Source organism: Erythrolamprus reginae, chromosome Z, assembly GCF_031021105.1.
Source record: "Erythrolamprus reginae isolate rEryReg1 chromosome Z, rEryReg1.hap1, whole genome shotgun sequence".
Taxonomy (NCBI): Eukaryota; Metazoa; Chordata; class Lepidosauria; order Squamata; family Dipsadidae; genus Erythrolamprus; species Erythrolamprus reginae.
In genome coordinates this window covers 97,695,257-97,711,065 of record NC_091963.1, presented here as the reverse complement: position 1 = coordinate 97,711,065, position 15,809 = coordinate 97,695,257, and the positions used below count along the sequence as shown (strand labels likewise).

Here is a 15,809-nt window from a genome sequence, read left to right as displayed (position 1 = left end):
GTGATTGGTGGTAGTGTCCTGTGCTGTTCTGGGTCTGGTTTCAGTTTGTATGGCTGGGATACGTTTGTCCCGCCCCGCAGGACTCCCAAGATGCGCCGAGGGGACAATTTGCCCCCAGGATCCCTGGCCCCAACCCCACGTGCCTTGGATTCCCTTTCCAAGCCAGCCCCCAGCAAAGCCCAGGCTGTGCGGGGGGGAGGGGAGCTCTTCCCTGACCAGGCAACAGAAAAACCTTTTTCAGGTACATTTATGTCATGCTCTATTTTATACCTAAGCCAGTGTTTCAACCTTTTTGGGCCATACCCCACCTAAGCATCTCTAAAACCCTGATGCCTCCCAGCTGCCCCACCATGACATATAATTCTTACTATTTAAAAAGTGAATTTGGTTTAAACAAGGCTACAATTGATCCCATTAAAAATCAAATTGCCCCCTATAGGACGTGGACCCTACATTGGGAACCAGAGCTAAAACTTTTAGAAAATGAGCTTGCTTATTTGCATGCACAGCTAGTATATGGTCCTATTATTCAGCAGATAAAATTTTACACCAATCTGACTTCAGTCCTTGACATCCAATAATAAATCACTAGAGATTAATATTGCACATATGAAATGAGAAAGAGTTGGATCATATATTTACCTGAGGGATTTGGAGCTGGTCTCTGCAGTGGGGGTCTAAACCCTGGAGCTTTGGAAGTATCTAATTGATGTAATGGATCTGAATTTGACAGAAATGAAGACTTTCCAGACAAAACAGATTCCGGCGTTGTCTGAGATGACAAGACAGAACCACCCCAGAATGCATGAGCTGAGGAAGGATTGTTTTCATACAGTGTGTTAAATGGTCCAAATGGAAAAGCAGCACTGAAATTGTTGGCCATGGATTTATTTGTGGGATGGACTGAATTTTGAGAAACACTCTGAGTAGTTAAAGTAGAAGGAATTTGCACTGAAGAAGGAACACTGTGGGGTCTTTTTAATTGGCTGATGTTAAGGACTGGAACTGTGCAATTCTGGAGAGGAGCTGAATTCTTGTGCACAGGATTGGTTCCATGGGAAGGTAGCCTGACAGAGGCATTTTCTATTTTAGCTGAAGCAGGAGACTGAATAGATCCTACTGATGCCTGAGGCAAAAGATAGTTTGCTGGAGAGTTTAGTGAAGAATTAGCAGGAGTAACTACTGGGGCAGAAGAACTCGCTGCTGTTAAATTTGGAGGTACAACCATACGAGGATCTTGTATTGGAACCTGAGGCTGCAAAGGTGGTCTTGCTTCTTGAGAAACAGGCCCAAGAGACCGTGGCTTACCCAGATGTTCTGAAGAAATGCCCACAGAATTACTGTTTGACTGCCTGTTATTGGCCAAATTTACTGTTTCCACAACTGGTGAATTAGCTACTTCCTGATCGGAAGACAACACCCTTTTGCTTGGAGAATTTCTTGTACATTCTGAAGGACTACGTCTAGAAATCTTTGCTGACTGGGCCGGTGGTGAAGGGGAGGAAGTGGATGAACTTGGGTATTGCTCTTTAGCTGTAGGAAAAGGATATATGGCATTTGTTGTTGTTGTGCTGTTGTTACTTGCTGTGGTTGAAATCGTTGTAGTAGTGCTGGATGTTTTCACCACAGTGACGAATAGTTGCCTTCTCACTGAGGGAGAACTGGAACTGCCATTTGCAGAAGAAACAGGCACAGTAGACACCATCGAGCTTGTGGTAGCTGTTGAACTAGAAGTCAAGGAACCCACAGAGTTCACTTGACAACCATTGCTGTTTTGATTGTTATGGCGAGGCACGGCGTGAGACTTCAGTGAATTAGTTGCTCTTGCAGGGCTCAGAGGTCTAACAGGGAAAGGACCCCAAGTGGATTGAGCTGGTGGGAAAGTTCCTCCGAAATGGGTCATGGGCAACCTTGGTGGGCGAATCTGTTGGAAAGTCTGAGCAGCAAGCAATGCATGTGCAAATTGGGGAGGAGGATAGGCTAATGGCAGAGAAACTGGAAATCCGGGCCTAACACTGTTCATGGAATTCTTCACTGTTTTATGGGTACATGCTGATGAAATTGCAGGCACAGAGATTGCTGGAGCAATCTGAGATGATGATGATGATGATGATACTGCTACTGCTACAGTGGTGACTTTGTTCCCAGTTGCAGAACTGTGAACCGTTGCAATGGTGGTATGTGATGATATTCCTGTTTTGGGATAGGCTGCAGAATTTTTCAAACGATTCTTTGGAATGAGTTCATCAATTTCTTTATCTGGATCTTTAATCAGAGCATTTATAAGTTGTGTTGCTTGTCGTGTTGATTCTGTGCCTCCCCTATAATAAATGCATGAAGACAGGGTTTTGTTTTTTTTTTTAAAAAATCAGCTATTTAAGGAAAGGAAATTTAATTACTTTATGGCAACATTTATGCTATGATTCTCTCTCTAATAGTGAATTCTAATGTTTGAATGCCAGCCAGGCTTGAACCAAAGCAAAAGATCAATTATAAATAAAATTATGCTCAGATAAATTCTAGGTTTATTGAAGTACAATACAGAAAAAGATGCTTAATCTCAGGAAACCACAGGGAAAAATGAAAAACTAAATTTAAGGAAAAACTGAAATGTGGGAATGAAATGTGCTCCCTGAATCTCTCATATCTTACTAGAAAGCATAGCTTTTGTAAAACTAGAATTCTTGACAGGTGGTTTCCAATAAGAATGTAAGAATACTTTTAACAACTAAGTACAGAAATAAGACCAAGTAAATTATTAGAAATGAAATAAGTAGTGTCTTGGTTTACCTTATTGTTATGATTCTATCTCCTGTTTTATCTTTCTGTTTATCAATATCTATGTGTGCTCCTGTAAATTCTCTGATAGCATTGATGTTACAACCACCCCTTCCAATTACTCTGGAAATAACAGTTGATGGAACAGAAACCTTCTTTGATCTAAAAACAAATGAATAAGAAAATTAATTGCAGTAGCATATTTAAAATATTACAAAGCAGGATTGTTTTGTTTTTAAAAAATAAAGTCTATGGTATAAAATTACTGATATTTCAAGTAAAAGATGATTATTTAGAAGGATGGATGGCATTTTTACACTATGGAATTTCTGGTCAACTCCTAAGTGCAAAGATATACCATGTTATTTCCTTAATACTGAAAATGTGTTTCATGAGAAATTACTTGAATAGCCATTTACTATTTCCTTACTGAATCAGCAACTTTGTGCTGAATGTCCCAAAGATGCTTTTTCAAGAGGCAACTAGACTTTCTTCTAAGATGTTTTGCTTCTCATCAAAGAAGCTTCTTCAGCTGTGACTGGATGGTGGGGAATGGAAGGATTTATACTCCTTGCTGACAACAGGTCATTTGCATTATTTTAGAGTCACTGAGGCCACCTGTGTCATTAGGGTCACTTGAGTAGCTACAAGTGCTTGCAAGGAATATACCTTATTTTTTAGAGTATAAGACACACCTTAGTTTTGGGGGAGAAAAACAAGGAAAAAATACCTCTGCCTCCCAGCAATTTGCCAAACAGCAAACAACACGGATGATATACACTGTTTGCTGGGTATTTCTGTGCATGTGTGCCTGACCCATAGAAATAGCAAAGAATTGGAGAAATGTACATTATGGCAATATGCCAGAATGTTTTCTTAAATATAAGAAATTATTACATAACTCCCAATTATTTAAATAGATCTACTCTAAGCATGACTAAGTCAAGGTTTAACTCAGTTGCCTTGTCTTAATACTAAAATAGGACACTTACATTTCAGATTATGCTTTTACAGATTTTTAAATTTGATGTGGCTTTCTGGAAGTATACACTATTCTCTATTATTTAAAAAAAGATACAATAGCACTAGGCCTCTTCAGATCAAGCGTTCGTTTTAAAAAGCTTCTTCATTTTATTAAGTCTAGAACAATAATAAAGCAGTCTTTAAAAATATCTAATAATTTGAACATTCTATAGACATTTATAATTACTTATCTTCTTGCATCCAGATTCAGCAACTGATTAGCACAAGAAAATAAATTTCTGCCTCTGCCTTTGCCTCCTTTAGTTATTGAAACTTTAATTTCCCTTTCATTTTAGCACATGGCTTGCCTTGCAGCCTCAATCAGCTGAGAGTCTGGAAGACCATAATGACTTAACAAGTTCTGTTCTGTTTGCTGCAAGGAGGTAAATTGCTGGGAGGCAGAGGGCAAAGGGTGGGGCTACATCTGGTGTATAAGGTGCACCCAGGTTTTTACCCACTTTTTTTGGGTAAAAAGTTGCATCTTATACTCCGAAAAATATGGTAAATCCTTCCATTCTCCACCATCCAGTCAGAGCTGAAGAAGCTTCTTGGATGAGGAAATGCTTCAAAGAAAAACAAGGAAGTCTAGTTGCCTCTTGAAAAAGCACCTTTGGGAGAACTATGACCTAAATGACTAAGAATCTCCATAGATATTGTGCTGAATGTAGAAAAGGAATAAGAAAATGCAAAAAAAGTAAACACATGATGTAAGAAAAGCACATTGAAACACCAAAAAATAATTTATTTAATCTTCTCTGTATTCAATTCGTGTTATATTCCTCTGAACATCCCATGGTTTTCATAAAACAACATGAGCAAAACCATGCTCCTATGTGAAATTATTCTGCTGATTTCAACAGTCATTTTTGCTATAGCTCACACATAACTCACCATTGTATCATCTACCAGCATTAGAAGGTTACAAATTGTGCGGTCATTTCCCCAATTTTCTTAAATATTCTATCAAGGTAGATACAGTAGGTTCATCTACTACTTGCACTAGTTTTCACTATTTATGAATAGTGTGGTAATGTTTAGTCCAATTTCCAAGTGAAACAGTTTCTTTCGTTTTTGATATATTAATTTTTAATTCTATGCTCTTCATTATATCACATTATATCACATAGCCTAGCACTCATTTAGGTCTTAGCGAATGTTAAGGTTACCAGACTTAATCATATTCATCAAGTACACTGCTCAGTTTGGGGCATTTTACCAAATGCCACAAAAGTAAACAAAAGCCAATTTTATTGTAGGTATTGTCAGGTTATTCTATGTAAGTTAGGCTTTTTCATTAAAAAACAACCCTTAAATATATTAAATAGCCAATAGATTTTTACCAGCGTCTCACCAACTAGGAAATATATGAAGGGTATGACGCATATTCAGGAAGTCTTTATTACATTTTGATAAAACCTATATGGCGTTTTTCATCATTAAAAGAATTCATAAGTGTTAGTAAACTTCAAATAAAATAAAATAATAAGTGGCTTTATTAGATTTTTTTTTAAGGTATGAAAGTGAGCGAGTCTGACAGAGAAAGTATCATTACAGAAAATGAGTTTGCATTTTGTTTCTCAGATTGTGAATGTATTTTACAGCAATCCTTATGAGAAACTATTAAAATTAGTATAGTATAGTATACTATATACTATACTATATATATTAGTATACATCTACTATATATTCCCTAATTATCTGGTAGGATTAAGCAAGGTTAAAATACATTTTCTAAACTGGACAGGAAGAAAAATAGAAATTTGCTGGAATATAAAATTTAGCTTACCTTCTTACAACTTCTTTCCACCCTTCTTCTCTCTTTTGACCACGTTTAGGACTAGCTAAGCTGATTTTTCCATTAGGTGAAGAGAGAGGTGATGGACAAGACTTTGTGCAAGTAGATAAGGAATTAGCAGCTGCTTCACCAATAACCTCTGATAACCTTTCAAGTAAAATGGGTGAAAGACAAAAAGAGAGTGAGAGTAGAAAATATTTTCTTTTCTCTGGGCATGTGGAGAGGGAATAAACCACTGCCAGGGCCCAGAGAAAAGAAACGCTCCCTTTGCTCTGGACATCCCAGAGCGAACAGAGCATTTTCCTTTCTCTGGCCGCTTGGACAGGGGATAAACCACTCCGCTGTGGTAACTCCCTTATGCTGCTTCCCATACACCCAGCACGAGGTTGCCTTCTGGAGCATTTGGGTGCAGAAAGGCAAAAGGGGGCGCTTCGCCCCAGCTGTCTCAACTTGGCTTCAGCCATACGGAGTAGATATCAGAAGAAGGAAAGGCGCCGGCTACAAAGTGAGCGAGCAAGAGAAGAGGGGAGCCCTTCAGCATGGGGAGAAAGAGGAAGCAGGTAGCAGCAGCAGCCGCTGCCTTTCAGTCAAAGGAGCAGGAAGTTCCCCCCTCTCGCCCGCCTGAGTTTCTCTCTCTGGCGCAGTGTATGGGAGGCAGCCTTGCACTGGGTGTATGGGAGGCACGTGCTCCTCCTCGCCGCCTCAGAGTCCCTCTTTTTTAAAAAAAGCCTTAAAGTTTTGGATTTTTTTTATTCCCCTCACTTCACTTTCTTCCTTTGGCAGTGACTGCCCTCCTCCTCCTCTTCTTCTTCTTCCTTCTCCTCCCACCCAAATTACAAGCTTTTATTTCTTTCCTAATGGGTTTGCACACATTATTTCCTTTTACATTGATTCCTATGGGAAATATTGCTTCTACTTACAAACATTTCTACTTAAGAACTTGGTCATGGAACAAATTAAGTTCTTAAGTAAAGGTACCACTGTAGTTTGTTCAATAATAATAATAATAATAATAACAACAACAACAACAACAACATTTTAACCTTTAGTGAGTCTTCTGAGAGGGGTGGCATACAAATCTAATAAATAATAATAATAATAATAATTATTATTATTATTATTATTATTCATTAGATTTGTATGGCGCCCCTCTCCGAAGACTCACTAAAGGTTAAAATGTCATCTGGCCCTTATTTTCCAAGTTGAAAACCATTTCTTCTTTCTAGGATTCTGAAAATGCACTTACACTATCCTTAAATCGTTTATTTGGTAGAAAGACAGCAGAAACATTTTAATAAATACTACATATTATCAAGCAATAAAGAAGCAAAAGAGAAAGAAAACACAAGCCAATAAAAAAAAAATCCAGAGGTTAGAATATGATTACAATTTATCAATTATTTTGGCAATAAAACCACAGAATCTTACTTGAGTGGAGATTTGCTAGACATTGTTTTCTGCTCTTCTTTTTGGAATGTAACAAGCACTGCTGGCTGCTTCTTGCTGTTCTGGTTATTACTGACTGCTGTGAATGAATTGCTATCACTTTTGTGGCTGTTATTACTATTGCTGCTTTCATCACTACAGCTGGAAATCCTCATGTTGTCACTGTCACCACTTTCACTTGTACTGCTGCTTTTCGATTCACCATTTATTTTCTCTGGTTGAGAGTAGGAGATTGGAAGCTGATCATCAAACATTATCTGAACTGTATCTTGGTTGATTTTATTTTTCCTGCTTTTTCTCTTAGAATTGCTTGTAGTAATATTATTATTCCTTTTCCCATGGGAACTTGCCAAAGTTGTCCATGTTGCAGATATACCTATAGTGGTGGTTGTGGTAGCACTGGGAGGTTCTGTTGGGACACCTGGCTCTTCTAATTGAGAAACAAAAGAACATGACTGAAGCCCAAGCATTCCTGAAGTATTTATCATATTTCTATGCAAATTATTTATGGAGATCTTAGATCTTATTGGAATATCTTGTTTCCTAGTACCTATTTACTAATAAGTAGGTTGATGTGTGAACATATGAATGAAACAGTCCTATTCCTAAAAGCTGACAATTTGAACACAACCTAATTTACAAATTACAGAGGTAATAACCAAATTTAGAGAACTGGCGGACAAGCTTACTTTATAGTACTCTACAAAAAAATCCTATTTAATAAACAATATCTCTTTAAAAAGTGCATGAGAATTTTAAAAATGCATTTAATTTATCGTGGATTTTTAGATTTTATTAATGTTAATCTCAAGGAAAAAAACCCAAAAAGCAATTTTCTTCCTTTTGAACATCAGTTCTTTGCAAAAACACTTTTAATGTTTTCAATTACTAAAAATAAAAATGCATATAACAGATTTATGATTTATAAACACAAACTTAAAAGTCAAAGGGTAAGAATATATATTTTGATCAATAAATGTATATAGCATGAAATTTGCTTTAATGGAATAGTTTATTAATTAATAATACTGATTTAATTTAATGGAGATCATAGGATTTAATTATGATTTAAAATAAGCAATTAGTTACTTAACTGATGCTTAAGAGTAGATGTCAAATATTTTGAAAGGAATAAAGGACTTTGAGTCAAAAGGGCTTTGGTAATTCTAATGCTACAGTTACCATCTTTCTTTATACCAGTGTTTCTCAAATAGTGGGGAGCGGAGCAATGCCAAGGGGCGCACGTGATTCCGTAGAACAGGTTTTTGGCTGAAAGGTGTAGGGTTTTTTTGCACCAAACAATAGCACACACTGCACAGAGCAGGATATATGAAATGTATATAAAAAACCCTTAAGAGATACCATGGAAAACTATTTAACAGGGATGAAAAAAAAGGAGGAGAAAGATGGAGAAAATGAGATAAATGTAAGTCTCCCAAAAGCTAAGATGAGGATATATGACAAAGCTTATGTAGAAATTGGCTTCACTGTGACTATGGTGGCAGACAAGGAATGACCAGTATGTTTGCTAAAAATGTTGGCAGCGGGCAGCATGAAGCCAAATAAATTAAGGTGTCACTTAAACACATTACACACCAATCATGCTGATAAGCCGTTTGAATTGTTTCCAGTGAAAACCTGCTGAATATTGCAAACAACTGTCCTGGTCAGAGAGTTGAGGGCGCGCAAAATGTTTATTTCTTCCTGGAGGGAAGGCGTAACAGAAAGTAATTGAGGAACACTGCTTTATACAGATCACTAAATCCTCTTTTTCATCCTCTAAATCTTTTAAGCCTCAAAATGCCTATAAGCATTATAGTATATGAAGACTCCTGCAGATGGATATTGACAAACCTCATGAGATTCTTCATAAAGCTTGCAAGATTTTGGAATGGAAAAGTAAAAGAAACCCTGTGGAATCAGATGATTTTCTGGCTGTTTCAAACTAACTTTATGTGGCATCCATACCAGGCAATTCCAATAATAATTATGAGCCGTGCTATAATATATACCTTCAGCTTTAAGGTTTTTTCCCTTTTCTTGAGCAACTTGTAGTTCAAAATTTTCTTTGTTTTTTGCCTCAATTTCTTCTAGCTTTCTCCTCTGCTCCTCTTTCTTCTTTCTTCTTTTTTCTTTCCTTTTCTCTCTTTTAGCAGCTAGTGCCAGGCGTCTACTTTCTTCCCTTAACTACAAATTAGATTAGAAAGGTGATCAGAAGAACTGTCAAAAAAAGAGAACTGTTATCTTGAACAGATAATACTGGTTCAGAGCTTGAAACAGAGATAGTAAGAAACATACACATGTATACCCATTGCAATGGTTTTCAATTACTATCTATATAAATTATGGAGTCCCTTATATTCAAATTAGATCTGTGCATGCTGAGAAAGATAAGCTGAAAAAATAGGAGTCTCTCTAAAGCTGATTTAATTTAATTAAATTATTTATTTATTATTTATTAATTAGATTTCTATGCCGCCCTTCTCGAGGCGACTCAGGGCGGCGTACATTATAAATACAACAATATATAAACAAATCTAAATTACTGTAAAAGAATTATACAAAATTACTAAAACTGTGAAAAACCCCATATACAGTCATACATGTTCATCCAATTCAATCATTCATAATATTGGCCAGAGACAATCTCATCACTCATGGCCCCCATGCCCGCCAACAGAGATGGGTCTTCAGAACTTTATGAAAGATCAGGAGTGAGGGGGCGGTACGTATCTCCGGAGGGAGTTCCAGTCACCGAGAAGGGTCTTCCCCTAGGCCCCACCGGTCGACGTTGTCTGGCCAACTTGACCTGGAGAAGGCCAACTCTGTGAGACCTAACTGTCTACTGGGATGCATGAGGCACAAGAAGGTCCCGAAGGTAATCTGGTCCTAAGCCATATAGAGCTTTATAGGTCATAACCAGCACTTTGAATTGCGCCCGGAGACCAATTGGCAGCCAGTGCAGCTCACAGAGTGATGTTGAAATGTGGACAGATCCTGATAGCCCAGCTACAGCTCGCATGGCTGCATTTTGCACAATTTGTAGTCTCTGAACAGTCTTCAGAGACAGCCCCATGCAGAGAACATTGGAGTAATAGAACCTTCAAGGTGATAAGGGCGTCAGTGACTGTGAGAAGTGATAGGGCCACAACTGGTGCACAAAGTGTACTCTTGCGAATGCCCCCTATGCCACAGCCAAAAGATGATCTTCTAAGGTCAGCTGTGGATCGGGGAGGATGCCCAGTTTGCGGACCCTCTCTGAGGGGGGTAAAGACTCTCAGGGTAATGGACGGACAGTTGGTATTGTCCATGGGAGGCAAACTCCACAGCCACTCCGTGTTGTCGGGATTGAGTCTGAGCCTATCAACGCCTAGACCCTGACAGCCTCCAGACACCAGCACATTATCTCCACTGAGTAGATACAGATGTATAGTTGAGTGTAATCAGGATACTGATGGTAATTCATCCCTGCCCTTGGATGATCTCACCCAGCAGTTTCATGTAGAGATATTAAACAGCAGGGGCAAGAGGATTGAACCCTGAAAACCCCCACAAGGCAGGGACCTAGGAATTGACATCTGGCCACCTGCTAACACCGACTGCAACTGACTGGAGAAGTAGGAGGAGAACCACCGTAAAACGGTGCCTCCCACTCCCAACCTCTCCATCTGGTATCAAAAGCGGCTGAGGGGTCAAGAAGCAATTTAATTTAATTTAATTAATTTATAGGCCACCTAACTCCTTCTGGACTCTGATTGATTTATGATACAGTGTGACTTATCTATTTAACTGGATCCTCTAGTTTTAGGATTTGTTTGGCGAATAGATCCAACTTTAGGTCATATTTGCGCAGAAATATTGAAAATTCAAGAGGCTTCACAAACCTCTAACACCACTGTTCACAGTCGGAAAGTTGTGAACAAAGTGTTTATTTGTATGTAAAATTTATTTGTATGTAAAATCAACTTTAACAACCCCAAGAATTTCATTGGAGAATTTCAAATTCTAATCCAATGATTTTCTTGGGAGCCAGGACTTCTTATTGACCGTCAGTGGGCTCCTTTTTCAAATAATGCCAAGAAGAACCGTTGCACTTACCTGAACGGTCTTCTCGCTGCACTGCAAGGAGAGTCCAACATGGGTTAATCTTCAGCCTAGCTGGAAGGGACTGAGTTAAAAATTAGCATAATTTACTGGTCCAACCCCCATGCTGCCCTTCCCGGGTCAGTCTTACAATAAAACGAAGTCATAGTGATAGTAAACCAAGGAACTTTATTAATCAACTAACTTGAAATAACTCAAACTATGACAACCCTGAGACCCTGGGCCCAAACAGCCGGGTGGGTTTGGACTCTCCTTGCAGTGCAGCGAGAAGACCGTTCAGGTAAGTGCAACGGTTCTTCTCCACTTGCACTGCTTCGGAGAGTCCAACATGGGATATACCCAAGCTTAACTTATTAGGGGGGGAAAGGCTGGACCAGGGGCGCAGTATCGGTGCAAACTCTCTGCAGTACTCTGCGTCCAAAGGCTGCTTCAGCAGAAGCGAAAGTGTCCAATCTGTAATGTTTAACGAATGTATTAGGTGTGGCCCAAGTTGCCGCACGGCAAATATCGTCAATCGGGGCCTGTGTCGTCCATGCCGCTGAAGTGGCCGCACTCCTTGTTGAGTGTGCTGTGATGCCTCTTGGTATCGGTGTAGACCGTGATTTGTATGCCGTGATGATGCAGGAACGAATCCAGCAACTAATTGTCTTGGGCGAGACTTTACTCCCCATAGATGCTGGAAAATAGGAGACAAATAGGGCTTCCGTTTTTCTAAAGGTATTAGTCCGTCTAATATAAAGTTTGATGGCCCGTCGAACATCCAACTTGTGCCATCTTAGTTCCAGTGGATGAGACCCCTGGGCACAAAAGTCCGGTAGCACAATGTCCTGAGATCTGTGAAAAACCGTGTTCACCTTAGGTAGGAAGGCAGGATCTGGTCGGAGGACCACTCTGTTGGTGTGGAAGATGCATAAGTCCGGTCGTACTGATAAGGCTGAGAGCTCAGAGACCCTCCTTGCCGATGTGATTGCAGTGAGGAAAGCCGTCTTTAGTGATAACAGACGCAGCGGTATCTCCCTCAAGGGTTCAAAGGGAGGCTCCGTGAGGGCCTGTAATACTAGTGGCAGATCCCATGTGGGGAAACGGTGTATAGTAGGAGGTCTGATGTTCGCTGCTCCTCTAATGAAATCCCGAATCCATGGGTGCTGGGAGATTGGAGTAGCAAAGTCCATCTTAAGTATTGCGGCAATAGCTGCCGTTTGTCTGCGAAGTGTATTTGGAGCCAATCCTTTATCCAGACCGGCTTGTAAAAACTCCAGAATCTGGATCACTGATGGTGACTGAGGATCCTGATCACGACCTCTGCAGAAGGAGCAGTAAGCCTTCCAGGTAGCTTGGTAAATCCGTGTTGTGGAAGGACGGCGTGCTGCCTGTATGGTGGATATCACTTTATCTGGGATCCGTTCCTTCCTTAACCTCTCCCCCTCAAGTGCCACACGGCAAGACTCCACCACTGGGGGTCTGGGTGGCAAATTGACCCCTGCATCAGTACCACCTTGTGATGTGGAATGCGCCAAGGGGGAGAAATTGAAAGGTCCATGAGGTCCGCAAACCAAGGGCGTCTGGGCCAGTGAGGAGCCACCAGGAGAATTTCTGTTTGCTCTTGTAATAGTTTGTGTATTACCCTCGGTATTAGGCAGACGGGGGGGGAATGCATACAGCAGACCCCTCGGCCACGGGCAGGCTAGAGCATTGATCTGTTCCACTCCTGGTGATGGGAACCTTGAGAAGAACCTCGGTAAGTGAGTGTTGTGGCAGGTGGCGAATAGGTCCACTTCCGGAGTCCCAAATCTGCGCACAATGTCCCGAAAAAGATCTGAGCTCAGGCTCCACTCTGTCGGGTCGATAGTGGTCCGACTGAGCCAATCCGCCTGTATGTTGGAGGTGCCGGATATGTGCTCTGCTCGTAGAGATGCGAGATGTTGCTCTGCCCACCTGAACAGGGACTGAGATTCTCTCATCAGGCGACCTGATTTCGTGCCGCCTTGATGGTTGATGTGTGCCCTGGTCGCCACATTGTCTGTAAGGATCAGTACATTTTGGCCCCTCACCAGGCCCGTAAAGTGTCGTAGAGCCAGGTGGACCGCTCTGAGTTCCAAGTAATTGATGTTGGGACATGCGAGGTCCTCTGGACTCCATAATCCTTGGGCCATCCCTACCTCGGAGTGAGCTCCCCAACCTGAGAGACTCGCGTCCGTAGTTATCGTCACCTCCTGTTGTAGTAGGAACGGTGACCCCTGATGTAGCGCTGACGACTTCCACCATGGGAGCGATCGGCGCACCTCTGGTGAAATTGACACCAATCTGGAAGAGTGGCTGGTCCGGTTCTGTTGAAAAGGAATGAGAAACCACTGCAGTGGTCTGGCATGTAGCCTGGCCCAGGGAACAATGTCTATGCAGGATATGAGAACTCCCAACAGTTGGGACAGAAACGCCAGTGTTACTGTACGGCTGCGTTGTAATTCTGTGATCAACGCCTTGACCTTGACCTGGCGGTCCGACGATAGGAAGACCTTGCCCTCCATGGTGTCTATGTTGGTACCTAGGTGAGGTAAGTACCTGGTTGGTATGAGATGACTCTTTTGGTAATTGATTGAGAACCCCGCCTCTGCCAAGGTCTCTATAGTCTCTGACAGGTCGCGTCGTGCCCGACTGGAGCTGCTGGACAGTATGATGATATCGTCCAGATACGCCATCAGGCGTAGAGGACGTGTCCTTAGCTCTGCGGTGAGGATGTCCAATAACTTTGTAAAAGTCCTGGGAGCTGATGATAGGCCAAAGGGCATGGCCTTGTACTGAAAATGGTGGTTTTCGAAACAAAACCGGAGGTATTGCCTGGAATCTGGATGCACTGGGACATGGAGGTATGCCTCTTTGAGGTCTATTGACGTCAGCCAGTCCTGTTGACGTATTGCAGCTAGTATAGTCCTTAGAGAGTGCATCTTGAACCTGCGGTATTTTATGTATAGGTTCAACTGCTTCAGGTTGAGGATGAGGCGACAACCCCCTGAGGCCTTGGGTACTATAAACACTATGGAATAGTACCCCTGCTTCTCCTGGTGTGGTGGAACCTTCTCGATGGCCTTGATTTGAAATAGATGATGAATTTCTTGGTAAAGGAGGTTGCGCTTGTGATTGTTGGAAAGTACCGGACACTCCAGAAATCTGTTTGGAGGGTTCAGGGCAAACTCCAGGGTGAGTCCCTGAGTTATAGTGTTTATGGCCCAAGTGTCGGTGGACATAGATGCCCAGGAGGCGGTGAAGTGCTGCAGCCGCCCTCCTATGGGAACTATCGTGGTAAAGTCATTTGTTCCTTCTAAAGCCTCCCCTGTTGGAACCTCTATAGGCCTTCCTTGTTTGTTGGAACTGCCTGTTCCGATCTCCAAAGTTACCCCTGTCCCCTCTGTAGGACAGTTGGGAGTAGGACCCCTGTGTATATGATCTTCCAGCCTGGGGTGTAGAGGAGGAAGATTCAGCCCGAAAGGGCTGGCGCCTAAAATATGGAGCAGTGCGTCTTTCCTGCCTTCTGTAAGTTCTAGGCATGACTTTCTTCTTGTCCTTGTCCTCCACAAGGACCTTGTCAAGAGATTCTCCAAACAACTTTGACCCATCAAATGGGGCCGCGGCTAGACGCCCCTTGGACTTGGCATCAGCTTGCCAAGTCCGGAGCCAGAGTAAGCGTCGGGATGATTGGTTTGCTGCTAGGGCTCGTGAGGAGAAACGAGATGCAGATAGAGTGGCATCCGCCGAAAATTCCGCCGCAGCTAGCAACTTGTTAAGGTCCTGCCTTAAGCGACCCTCTTCAGGTCCCAGCTTCGAGAGCATTTCCTGGAGCCAAAGGACCGAAGCTCTGTTAAAAAATGAGGCTGCCGAAGCTGCTTTGAGGGCCCATGCCGACATCTGGTGAGCTTTCTTATTTATTCCCTCTGCCCTCCGGTCTTCCGGTTTTAGGCCATCTGCCACATCGGAAGGGACTAATGCATTAGATACTAGGGCTGCAATTGGAGCATCCACCGATGGAAATTCAAGTAACTTTTCCAATTCAGGCTCAAATGCGTAAAACTTACGCTCAGAGGCTGTTGGGCCAAGAGCAGCTGCTGGATATTGCCAAGGCCTCTGTACATTGTCCAAAAAAAGTTTAGGGGCTGGTATAAGGTCAGCATCCCTTTGGAGCTCTGTGAGCACCCTCGAGGCCGGAGGAGGGGCTGATGTTGGGTCTGTGGGCTTTTCAGGGGTGCCCAAAGCCACAGTCATCTTCGCCTTATTGAGCAGCACGCGAAAGATAGCGGGCCTAAAGAGGCCTGTATACACTGGCGGTTCTGGGGGTGCCCCTTCATCCTCAGACAGGCCATCATCTGGCTCTGATCCCTGTCCTCTGAACGCAGGGTCTTCAAGGAATGAATCATGCGCAGGTGACGAGGGGGCTGGGGCTGCCCAAATATTCCTTTGCAGGGAAGGAGGAGGAGGGTGTGGAGAGGGAGGGGGTGCACTTGCCGTGTATTGTTGTACCCCAGCTGCTATGCCATGCGAATATGCTGAAGCGATCATATCCTGCAAGGCTGGTGGTAGGCGTTGCCAGGTATCCCTCAGTTATCATGCCCCCACTCTGACCTGGCACTGATGAGACAGCGGCATTGCATTGCTTCTGAGCCTCTAGTTGCTC

The 15,809-nt window shown here is 42.2% G+C and overlaps 1 protein-coding gene across 7 annotated transcripts in view; it reads right to left on the bottom strand.

Moving 5' to 3' along the window:
• ANKRD17 (ankyrin repeat domain 17) overlaps positions 1-15,809 on the bottom strand; it is a 133,808-nt gene that overhangs the window by 14,671 nt on the left and 103,328 nt on the right. For all 7 annotated transcript variants that reach the window (XM_070726723.1, XM_070726724.1, XM_070726721.1 and 4 more), the window contains 5 exons: positions 9,055-9,229; positions 7,025-7,472; positions 5,588-5,743; positions 2,791-2,940; positions 643-2,321 (listed from right to left, as the gene is read on the bottom strand). In XM_070726723.1, the coding sequence (XP_070582824.1) occupies positions 643-2,321; positions 2,791-2,940; positions 5,588-5,743; positions 7,025-7,472; positions 9,055-9,229 (2,608 nt within the window). The remainder of the gene's footprint in view (positions 1-642; positions 2,322-2,790; positions 2,941-5,587; positions 5,744-7,024; positions 7,473-9,054; positions 9,230-15,809) is intronic.